This window comes from Ipomoea triloba, chromosome 3 (genome assembly GCF_003576645.1).
Source record: "Ipomoea triloba cultivar NCNSP0323 chromosome 3, ASM357664v1".
NCBI classification, from domain to species: Eukaryota; Viridiplantae; Streptophyta; class Magnoliopsida; order Solanales; family Convolvulaceae; genus Ipomoea; species Ipomoea triloba.
In genome coordinates, this window is record NC_044918.1 from 16,710,431 (window position 1) to 16,723,306 (window position 12,876).

The 12,876-nt window shown below is 33.3% G+C and overlaps 1 protein-coding gene across 1 annotated transcript; it reads right to left on the reverse strand.

Annotated features, from left to right (window-relative positions):
• Nucleotides 1-1,529: 1,529 nt before the first annotated feature.
• LOC116013754 (serine/threonine-protein kinase tricorner-like) lies at nt 1,530-8,595 on the reverse strand. Its single transcript, XM_031253669.1, has 13 exons — nt 8,033-8,595; nt 6,842-7,016; nt 6,366-6,449; nt 5,424-5,665; nt 4,724-4,943; nt 4,311-4,390; nt 3,575-3,659; nt 3,067-3,198; nt 2,863-2,976; nt 2,594-2,638; nt 2,348-2,432; nt 2,180-2,227; nt 1,530-2,075 (listed from the first exon to the last, which is right to left on the reverse strand). Exons 1-13 carry the CDS (start codon nt 8,209-8,211, stop codon nt 1,975-1,977), a joined length of 1,590 nt encoding a protein of 529 aa, XP_031109529.1. The 5' UTR covers nt 8,212-8,595; the 3' UTR covers nt 1,530-1,974.
• Nucleotides 8,596-12,876: the final 4,281 nt, after the last annotated feature.

The following is a 12,876-nucleotide window of genomic DNA, read 5'->3' on the forward strand; positions in this document are numbered from 1 at the left end:
AAGATAAATTTTATAAACAAATTGAAGAGCAACTTGACTTTTAAACTCGATGGAATGTGTTATTATTATTATTATTATTTTATTTTTTGGTATCCATAAAAACTCGCATACATTACTTAAGGGTGTACTTTTGATAAATACTAACGTTGTGTCATAGACCGCAAATCATGTAAGAGATAAACGGCGCTAGAAAAAATACTATGTAACGTGGTTGTAATGCAATCTAGCATCTTTAATGTGGGGATTTTGACAAGACAAATAAAAATACTTCATACTTAATAGTGAAACAATGGTAATGTTTATTTGTCCATTGTTAAACCATTTCATATATAAATCCCAAACTTTGCAGGTGTAATTTCATAGTTTAATTTTGTTTTATCACTTTCTAAATGTGCTTCCATGAGATTTTTTTATTATCATCTATATATCATCTTTCTAATCTAAGTTTACTTTTGCCTTTTAAACAAGAGTTATGGTCGTGAAATCTATTTGTTTTCAATAATTTTAATATAATCACTGTTCACACATCTAGAGAATGATTGCTAGTGGGTTCTAATATATTTCATATTTATGTACATTGGTTATCATGTGTCCGTGTCATTACTTATAAATTTACTAATTAATCAAATAATCATATGAAATGATGCAAGATTAAAGATTTCTGGCTTGTATGAGTTCATAAATCACAAGTGCATAGGGTTTAGCTTTCAAAAATAAAAAATGAAGTGGAAGAGTCAAAGCTAATGAGAAAAGCTGAAAACCTCTGGCAGTGTTGTACAAATCAAAAATAAAAAATCTTTGGCGATAAAATTTGAAAGCCAAAGTTAGAACTTCAAAATCAAATATAATGTGTGTGGTTCAGTTAATATATCATAATCTTACGAATGTGAATATGATAATATCATATTTCTTTATTTGGTTTAAGGAAATGTGAGATTCTCAAACTTTGTTTTAGTTATCACATTCTCATACATTATTAGGTAATGTGAGATTTTTGAGAATGTTACACGATTTCAAAATATCTCTTAAACCAAGCACCTTTAGAAAGTTGAAGAGAAAATATGTTTCTCAACAAAGGAGTACGGACGAGAGGTTAAAGGGAACAACTTAACATTGAACTAGTCAATCAGCAAAAAGTTAAGACTCCAATAGGTGACAACGTCTTGACCTTGTTGATGTCGATTGATCGACTAAGGGCAACACATGCATTCAGCGAATAGCTGGTGAGCAGCACGATAGTCTTTTGGCAATTTGGCGGCATTGATAATCGATTGGATGTTGGGGTGATGTTTATGTTTTAGGTGTGAGTGTAATACTCTAATTTTGCTTGTGATTTGATATTCTTCACTTCTTTGCACCGATTTCTTTATTTATTTATTTATGATTTTGATTAGTTTCATTCAAAAACTGTCATTTTGAGCAAAACTAACTTAAAAAAGAATAATAGGCTATGCCTATTTGGACACCTATCATGTTTTTGGGGTTTGAAGGTTAATCAAGTGGATTAAATATTTGGAAACATGCAGAGGTAAATATGATGAAATGTATGTGAACTCTACAAAACTGTAATCAAGGATTTACAAACACAGGAGAAAGAGACTTCTTTCAAATGTTGCTGTAATACAGCTGAGCCCCATATATAAACCTGATGCAAATGATTAAGATGCAAAAGGGGGTTAAGGGCAATAAGGCTATAGAGAGCATAGAGACTGCCACAATTGAAGGCATGCCTAGCTCTGTCAACCCAGAGTTATTAAAAAGAAAAAGATGCAAAATCTGTACATAAAACTTTACATACAGCTCCCTACTATACCAGCAAAATCACAAACCACCAAAAAGCTACCTGGGCATTCTCTATTATTACTGTACAGGTTATGGTGTTCTTCCAAGCAGCCATTCGTGTGGTTGGGAAAGGGCATGTTATGACTGCACGACTGTTGCACAGAGATGCAGCACGGTTCAGACTGACCGCCACTATGTCAGGGTATCCTCAGATGTCAGGATATCCACAGATGCGGTGCGTGTGAGCATTTCAGCACCATCTGCCTTGGAAGAGAATATCACGGCAGATTCACCTGCACATATTGGCACGCTATCAGGAAACATGTTTATTGCAAATATTATTTTTTTAGGGAAAAATGAGTAGCAAGATGACATGATTTGAGAATCAGAAACTAACTCTGGGTTGAATCAGTGGACAGGCGGTCAGGAGAAGTGCCTCTTTTTTCTGCAAGAGAAAATGTTCTCAGGTGAATGGCTAAACTGAAGCAATTTCCCACAATAGATTTTTAACCTTTGATGATATGTAGGGAAAGAGAAATGTTTGAACTAAATACAAAGCACATACCCTTAGAACGCCGTAGACCTTTGACAGCCTCAAAATTCTTATAGGTATAGCCAACAAAATTTAAACTTTCAGGGCTTAAACGCATCTGTCAAGGTTGTTTTTTAATAAGAGGCAATGGGTTAGTATAGCATTAAAAATAGATGGGGATCCAAGGGAGGAACTGCAAGTATGCTACTAAAGAGCTAAAGCAACAGTTCTAAGATGTTCCATGTAATGTGTACCCAAAAAAAAAAAAGAAAAACTAACCTTCCTCATGTTTCCAGAGTTAGTTTTGGCAGGTGGTGGATTCACCTATAAAATAATTGCATGATACAAGATAAAGGGTAAGACCATTATGGCAACAACTCAAACACAAAATGGGACAGAGGGAGTATATATATATATATATATATATATAAGCCCACTGTCACTAACGTGCGTAAGTAACAAAAGTAACTCAATACTACTCCAATCTTCCACCTGAATGCTAAAGATCATAAAAGTAGGAGTGTTAAGGACAAGTCTTTAATAAATACCTCATCAAATTTGATAAAGTTTTGAGTATCAAGTTCATCATTGACCTCTGGCTTGTATGCTGCATTCATTTCATAAAGTTTGTCCCAATCGATACCTTTGAACCAGGGGTGAACCTGATATATTCAAGAAGAATAAGCACAAAAGAAAACATTGTAGAGTAGTATAATTATTATCCATCTAATACTATTAGGACAAGTAGATGCCTTTATTTGCTCAGCTCCCTGAGAACCTAGCCGATTTTGAGCATCACAAAGCAACCTACAAATTAGGTTCTTAGCTTCAAGACTCAACCTTGCTTCAGTTGGAAATCTCAAATGATTCTTCCAATGCACAATCTGAAAGTTAAAAATAGTTCAGCAAATAATAAGCTCACAGCACATATTTATATATATATAAGGGACCAAAGCGAAATAGGATAGACTCCAGAGGTCTTGAGTTTGAAGGTTTTGAGCAAATTTCGAAGAGCCCTTAATGTTAACAATTCATCAATGACACCATATAATGATCACTTAAAATCTGAAGAATGATGGATTAATTGTCACCGCCATCAACAATGGCACAAAGGCTAGAGTTCCTCACAACCCTAAGAACCTCTATATATTTGCTCTGAAATCTATTGGATGTTAACTGTTAAGTTCATAAAAGTGTGAACTTGCAAATATGTCTATGCTCCATATGAATGGCCTATGCTGCAGAGCAGGCTCAATCTACCTTTCTGCATGTTGTTATTGGATCATCAGAGTAGAATGGTGGATAACCTACTAGCATCTCATACATAATAGCACCAAGAGACCACCTGCAACAAAGCAAAGCCATATTAAGTTGAAAACTTCAGTTACACTGAAACATGACTTTACATGAAGGTTTGGCATGTGATGATTGTCCTCAAAAGATAGAGGGGAGTAGTAAAAAGTTTGTGCGGAACTATCCTGCACTCTCTGGTGTAGTCTTTACGGAAAGAAATAGCATAAAGCATATGCCTAGTCGGGCTCAATGCCCCTTTGGAAACAGTTGAATATAGAATTTTGATTATGTGTGCATGTGTAAAGAAAAACGAAGGAACATTTAAATTGTTTTAACTTCAATGTGATCGCTAAGCTTTTGCTAAGATTGCTGTACCTGCTTGGTGCTATTTCGTGAATAATACATTTACTTGTATAAATGTATTGAATAAAGGAAAAAAACATCATTAAAAGGGGCATAAGAAAGGCAGGACTGGATAGCAATTTTAGTTTTGCACGCATGTATATTTAAGCATTTTTTTAAACACACTTAAATACCAATAGATAGAAGAACAGTAAGAGTATGAAACTAAAACATTGCTAATGTGAAGCTGGAGGATGAAGAAAATCTACAATAGAGACAAAAATATATATTGGGAGACAAGGAGAGACATTTTATTTTATCTTTAAAAAGGCCAACAGTCATAAATCAAGCAGAAACTAACCAATCACATTCCGCACCATAGCCTCTTTTTAGTAAAACTTCGGGAGCAATATAATCAGGTGTGCCCACAGTTGAAAATGCCTGAATCAGAGAAGCTGATAGTTACTGTCAAGTGTCAAGACTGATGAGGTAAGTAAATGCATAATAGCAGTTATTCTAATAATCCAACGTAACATCAATCTCCAGATTATTTCCATTACAAATATTATCCAATAACCATAAAATTTTTGCATCTCCTAACCTTTTACATTGTGTTTAACTTAGCAAAGCTGCAATTTTTTAAATGGTATCTAGAAACATAGCAATTGCATGCTTACCATTGGACAGTGCATGTACAACTTTAACTATTCAGTAAATTTTGAAGCTAATAATATACTGAACTAATATTTCTCTAACAGGACAATAACTCCATACCAATTTCCTTCTATTTAATTGCCAATGCTGCATTTGTTCATGGGAGCTGTTCCAGCAGTTTCCATCGGCATTAACTGATCCCCTCAAATTTCCATCATTCATTATTTCATTTTCATTTATAGGAGATAGATTTGAACAGTCAAGAGGTTTGCAAAGACCAAAATCAGAGAGTTTCATATGACCATTTTTGTCCAGAAGAAGATTGTCAGGTTTAATATCCCTGCGAAAAATAGATCACCAAGTAATTAAGTGTGCACGGGCAAGTCATGTGCATTTGTATATATGGGCATTACAGTAAACAAACTTCTTAGTATTAGTTAAAATTAAGTCTATATTCTTACTAACCAAATATTTGCCATCTTAATGAATATTTATTTTTGGAATCTTAATTTTATTAGGTACTAAAATAATTGTAAGTAAATTTTATGAACTTTATTAAGAGTGTTATTTAACTTAACCAAGAACATTAATTAAGATTTCAAAAATGAATATGAATTAATATAACAAATATTCGGTCAGTAAGAATATAGACCGAATATATATTTTACCTTAATTTTAAGATTTAAGAAGTGTTACTGCAGTCCTGGACTCAAAAACAAATTCTGTATTACTTTAGTATATATTTTGATTTTGATTTTGATTTTGATATATACAGTACTAAGAGAAAACAAATGTAGTCATGTAGATTAGCATACTCCACCTGTGAATGTAGTTATGTTTATGGATAGACTCTAAGGCCAAAACACTTTCAGCAATGTAAAATCTTGCAACGGTTTCAGTTAATGTCTCCTCCCTCATCAGCAAAGTCATTATGTCACCACCAGGCAGATACTCCATTACAAGATACAGGTATTCAGCATCTTGAAAAGAAAAATATAGTTTTACAATGAAGTGGCTGGCAACTTCTGCAAGCAAGTTCCTTTCTGATCTAACATGTTCAACCTACATGTAAAGACCCAGCATTATATTACACCATATCTCCAGGCACTCTAGGGCACATGAAGCACAGTTTATCTGAAAGGAATTTCAAAGTAGAGGCCACAATCAAGGTAAGTTGCATCTTACAGATGCCTGCACACTGTTTTAACAGATCATTGCTCTGATATTTGTAGTGCCTTGGGTCAATAGGAACAAGGTAACAAGACTCTAATTAAGGCACAGGCATTAAACAACTATCTAACTAAAGCCATGAACTTTAAACAACTACTCTAGACACAACCACTGATTTTCTCTCTGAGATTCTTTTGGGTGGGTTTGGAGTAAACTATCTCTTTTTCTCTGGCATTAAGACCTCTCAAGAGAAGCAAAAGTTTGACCTGAGACACTTTGAGGGAAAAATGAAAAATGCAATCAAAACTTTTTTTTTTTAAGTTGTTTTACTAAAGTTAATTGTACTTAAAGTAAAAATAGAAAGAGGAAACTAGCTGATGATGATATTATCCACCCCTCATATAGATCAGTTTCCTGCTGACTAAAGTTCAATATAAGGAGACCCATTAATTGCAACTTCATTCACTTGTGCATCTGGACAAAAATAGGAAATGTGGGAGAACATCCCAATTCATGGGTAAGAACCGTAAGATATTAATTCCTTTGAGCTTAACAAGAAAGTTTGAAATTCAAAATCAATCTTTGACCGTACCTGTCCTCTGCTAAGCATTTCAGACTTCTTCAACTTTTTCATTGCGTATATGTTTCCTGATATTTTCTCCCGACACAATCTAACCTGCAGAAAGTGTTCCATTTTGCAGCTTGTCAATCTGAGGAAAATACATGGGCAGATGATAATAAAATTGGAAATGCACAGCACTACTACCCCCACCTCCCCAACAAATAAATACTCATAAATGAAGAAGAGGGAGCTTTTAAAGGAAAAAACTTCAAATGTAGATGTATATGCATGACTAGATGCATATTTGGGAAAGGCATAAAACATTAAGCATGTCCCCTTGCTTTAAAGCATTAAGCAAGCTATAAGCTATATATGAATTCAAGGAAGCTACTTTAAATTAATAAACACTGCGCAGTAATTAAAGGTCAATAAGGTTAAGGAAACAGTTCAAAATTTTGGCATAACTAGGTATTTCTAGAATTTAAAGAAAAAAAAAAACCTCAAACCTCTCCAAATGCTCCTCTCCCAATGATGGCTAATAGCTCAAAATCATCAACTGAAATCTTATGCCTTTTGAGTCGTATATATTCTGTCTCTTTACGTTCCAAGTCCTTGAGAAGAACCTTTTGCTCCTCCTCTGGCAAATCTAAGCTTGCTAATTTCTGCTCTAGCAGTGAGCGCCTGCAGTTTGTAGAATAGAAAGCATCTGAATAATTCAACAAAGCATCTGACAATTTGTTTGATTATTATGGTCCACCTTCTGGGAAAGCTAGTCAAATCTAATAAAAGCTTCTCTATAAATAGTTCATTTATCTCAATCCAAGCTAACATATGGGAATGCTGTTACTTCATATCAAAATTATTCATCCATCAGCAATTAAGTGGACATGAGGAAAAATCAAATGGTTCATTTTACAAGGCATATAATGTACAACTGCATCACGACTAACCATTCAATCAGCCTTTGTCCTACTTGTATTCAAAACAGATTTGAACACCCATTACGAATGTCCATCTTTGCAGTGACAATTTCCATGGCAACAACCTCATAGAGTCATAGGAGGTATGATATGGGTGCCTGCTATAGACTACCCTTCCAAGACAATGACAAAGTTCCCTACAAACACTCATATGACTTGTGTTACACTCACAGACTCATAAATTTTCAAGTGATGCAAGCACAACAAGGATTCAAATACTAATATAATTTAGACTCCCTCACCACAGAATAACATTTAAATCAGAACTAAAGGTTTACAACTTTTCCACCATTGAACTTGAAAATCAAGTAAAGAACAAAGGAGAAAGCATTGTTTTAGCTTTAATCCGAAGCATAATTCCACTAAAGTACAACAAACACACGTATCAACAAGACTCCACGATATGCATGATTAAACTAAGTTGAATATCAACGAAAATGCAATTACCTGAACTCACCAGAAGATAAGTGAAACCAGAGAGATTCTAAAATTTTTTAAAAACTAATAATTAAAAGAGAGCTGCAAGAAAATTTTCGAATTCAATTATTATTTTTTAATTAGCATTCATTATCTAATCTCTATGCATCATTCAAAAATTGTTATCGGCGAAAAGTTTATTAGAAATGCAATGAGTAGATGAATAAACATACGCAGAAGCAAATTTTGCATCCAGAGAAACAAATACAAACAGAAAACCCTAAGCGGAGAGTCAGAGACCTTTCCATGCGTTCCTTGTACTGTTTCATGTGAGTCTTGTAGTGGCTCTCGATGTATTTCTTCGCAGCGGCGACTCGTTCGAGAGTCAAGCTGGAGCCCAGCTGCTCCTCCAATTCTTCTTCCTCCTCCTCATCCTCCTCATACGCAGTCTCCGTCACTGCCTTCGTTTCCTCCTCCATTTCCTTCTCGATATCTTCTTCTCTTCTTTTTTTATTTTTTATTTTTTTTATTTTTTTTATTTTTTATGTTATAATGTTATGTATATATACGAATCCCAGATTGTTCGTCCTCTCTACAAATTCGCACTCTCTATCTCTCTCTATATCTGTGTATGCATATGGGAATCGGCGACGGTGGCGGAGCGGTGAAGGAGAAAGGCTGTATATATATTTCGCCGGAACTTATGATCGGACGATGGAGTTGGAAATTTTGAAACAGAATCAGTCTGCCTTCGCGTACAAATGGCCTTTTTCGCATTACACGTGGCGGGATATAGTTACTTTTGGTCCCACTCCACGTGGGGCCCTTAGCTTGTAGATTATCGACCTTAACGACCCCTCCAATCGCCAACAAATAACTATTTTCAGGAAAAAAAAAAAAAAAAAAAAAAGTGCTAACTGGGCAACATGTGTGCATGTCTTTTTTCTTCTTCCTTTTTTTTTTTTTGGAAAAGTGTCAAATTAGTCCCCTAAGTCAACTGGATAGTGCAATTAGGTTCCCTAAGTGAAAAAAACTTCATTTAAGTCCCAAAATATTTGTATCAGTGTACCTAATTGCACTATCCAGTTGACTTAGGGGACTTGAATGAAGCTTTTTTTACTTAGGGGACCTAATTGCACTATCCAGTTGACTTAGGGGACTAATTTGACACTTTTCTCTTTTTTTTTTTCAATAGAAGTAATGAAAGCTCATTAATGTATAAGGAGTTAGGGCTCAACAAATTCAAATTAAATACTCCCTCAGTCTCATTTTATCTGTCATACTTATTATTCATTGGTCAAATTAATTTTTTCTTCTTTGTTTATTTTCTTTATTATTTTTACTTGTTTTTAAATTTAATTTTTCGTATTTAATAGTACTTTTAGTGTAGTTTCTAAATATATAAATTTTGTATATTAATACTAAGTTTAATATTATAAAAATAAATTAAAAATAACTTTAATCAAGACTCGTTAACCGAACAAGACAGAGAGTATAAGAAAAACAACTCATTGAAGATCAAACGATCCAAAAATAACAAAAATCAAGTCAGTTAAGTTGGACAAAACCTTAGAAAAATACGTGGAATTAGACACAAGGGCATTCGGAAAGTAATAAGCAATAAAATCCAATGCATGCATGCAAATATGCAATACAAATCAAACCTTTTAAAAATTATATGAGCATTTTCATTTCAATTTTTTAAAAGTTATTTTTTTTGAAAGGTAATTTTTTTTAAAGTTATATATTTCTAATAAATTAACATTTATGTTATTATGTATATTGAATATAATTCTATAGTGATATTTTACTTTTGGTTTTTGAATATTAATTTAATCACCTTTGATATATCATATAAATAGTGACATTTCACTTTTAGTTTTTTTTTTTCTTTTTTATTTTTTATTTTTTGTCTGACCACGGTTTGTTTAGTCAATACTACAATACTAATCATGTCCATATAATAGGACCTTAGGAGCGACAAAACACTCCCTCATGGGTTATGAACTTTAATATACCTACATTTGATCTCAAGGCTCTCTAATCTAATTAAGTTGCAATGGACATGTACCATCTCATTCACACAACCCTCATAGATTTTAACTTTTAGTTTTTTTTACTATCAACATAAGCACTTTTGATTCCTCGACTTAAAATAATAAAAAAATAAATAAAAAATCACTCAAATTTGCTTCAAAATATTTAAAAAAAAAAATCATATAAAAATAGTAAAATTAGGTAAAAGTGATGATACTCATAATATCTTATTTTCGATCAAATATGATTGAAAGAAATTGTAATGAACCAACATACAGGAACTAACTCGATAATCTCATGCAAATGACTTTGTGATCAAGTAGCATATAGTAACTCTCTCAAATGAGAGGTCATGAGATTAAACTTTAGTGTACATGAAAACTTGGTAATCTCATGCATAATTGAGGATCAAAAGTAGAATTACCATCATTATAATAGCTAAGGAGATGAAAAGTAATACTATCTCAAGTTAAATTCCAATTACTTTTTGGAAGAATATATAGGGCTTGTTTGGTTATCAGCGGTTAGATTTTAGCGGTAGCGGATTGTGTTAGCGGTTATCAAATAGCGGATTATATTAGCGGGTTTGACCAGTGGATTGTATTAGCAGTTTGTAAAAAGATGTTTGGTAAAATTAGCTGTTTAGATTAGCGGTTAACATGTAAAATGACCAAAAGGGTATACATAATATATATATATATATATATATATATATATATATATATATATATATATAAATAATAACAATAATAATAATGTTTTAATACATAAATATATATATATATATATAACAATAAATAATAAATAATAAATAATAACAATAATAATAATGTTTTAAAATTAAAAAAACAAAAAAAAAATAAAAAAGGGGAGGGGGGTGGGGGGAGGGGAGCCACACGGCTCCCCTTTGTTTCCCCACTTATCCCACATCGGTGGGATAAGTGGGGAGTGGAGCCTTGAGGCTCCTATAAAAGGAGCCTCAAGGCTCCATTTTTCATTCAATCAGTTTGCCCAGCGCAGGCGGTGCGCTGGGCAAACTGTAAGTTTTAAAATTTTTTTTTATATATATAAGGGCGTTTTGGGGAAAGTAATACTTTCCCCAAAACGCCAAATGCAAAACGCTGCTATATGCAGCGTTTTGTATATTGGCGGTTTGGAGCAAATCTGCTGCTCCAAACCGCCATTAACCAAACAAGGTTTTCAGTGTTTTGACCATGGTCAAAACGCTGAAAACGGCGGATCCGCTACTAACTAAACAAGGCCATAATGGGTGTACTTTAACTGCTCAAATAGCTTTCTTCCTATTCCACAAACTTTCCAACTGGGTCCATGGGGAGTCTTTTCTAAGTTATCAGAAAAAACAAATATATAGACTCTTGAACACGCTTTACTTGTTGATTAATTTAAAGAAATTAAGAAAATGGCTTTTAAACCCCCTTTTTTAAAGCCCAACAAAAAATAAAATAAAATGAAATAAAAAAGTTGAGGTAACAAATACAGGTTGCATGCACAGCAATAGCATGCATGGATACTTTTTAACTTTTTTTTAAAATGTCATACTTAAGCCCTTTTCCATTAGTAAAATTTATACGATTTTTAAGAAGAAACTTGCCAGCATGGAGGAGAGCAGGTGAGGAGAGAAAGTGTTTCAGAACTCCATGTACATATAGAGTATTTTCAGACTTTGTGGGGTCCACCAAATTAATGCTACAAGCTATTGAGGTGCGTGAAGAGCAAAATTAGTGCCCAGGCTGGGTGAGTAAATCCTTCTTCTTCTTCTTTTTTTTTTGGATTTCAGACTTTTCATTCTTTTTTCCTTTTCTTTTTCCTCTATTCTCTCTCCTATCTGTCAACCTAAAAACTTGTGCTAACAACTTATCATTCGCCTTATTACGAAGTGAACAATTATTATTATTATTATTATTATTATTGTTATTGTTATTGTTATTACTAGTATTTTCACCCGTGCGTTGCACGGAATGAATTTGTTATAATATTTTAAGAAATATTTGAATTGATATACAATTATAGAAATTATAACATCGAATATGAGTATGAATAAGTGTATAAATGCAATTATAGTATGAGTCTTCCTTGCATGCAACAAATATCACAAAAATTCAGTGTTCTAAAATAAGTGTATAAATGCAATAGGTAGATAATTTACATTATTGCATCATATTCATTAATTTAATTACTTGTCGGTTAGTTATTGCAAGATCTTGAGGTACACTTATATTTTGATATTCAGTAAGTATAACTATATTAGAGAAAAAATTTACATGGGAGTAATGGGATAATCAGTTGAGTAATTGTTGGTTGACCGTAGAGCGTTGTGTTGGAGGAAGAAAATGATATATAGTGAAGATGATATTGCCCTTCACTATATATCATCTTCTTCCTTCAACACGTTGATATTCTCTGGACTAATAACTGTTGGAAAAAAATTAGCATAAAATGGCATTTTACTGGCAATATTGTGGTACAAATATATGTGGGGTCCACTTTCGATTTGGGTCGGGTCAACGTGGATTCGTGTTCTTCGTAGTTAGACGAAAAGATTGATATATTGTACGCTCAAAACTGATAATGGGTGAATGAGAAATTGGTTCTCAAAGTTGACCCATTTGAGTTAGAAAAATATAGAAAAAAACCTTTCAAGTAACTTTTGTCCCACATTGGTTTGAGAAGTGGTTTGCACCACTACTTATACAAGAGTTTTTCTAAGGCTTATTGAATTGTATAGCATAGAGGCTCTCTCTCGCACGCAAGGGGGGAGGGGGTGCAAATGAAATCCCAAAATGAACTTAAAAAGGCTTGACTCGTGCGCCGACACCTGCATGCACGAATGTCGTTCAGAAAATTGGTTGGCCTTGCGGGTTGAATTATGCCAAATTTTCATATTCTGTACAATATTACGCACCATACCATAATACAAGTTAAAACTGAGGATATTGTTTTTATTAATAGTATAGATTGCATTGCAGAGAAATATATATACTGAATTATTACCATTAGTAATTCTAGTCTAGAATTGTATTACGAATAGGAACGTAGGGAAGAATATATTTTATTAGGAATTCTATTTTAATTTACAATTGTATTAG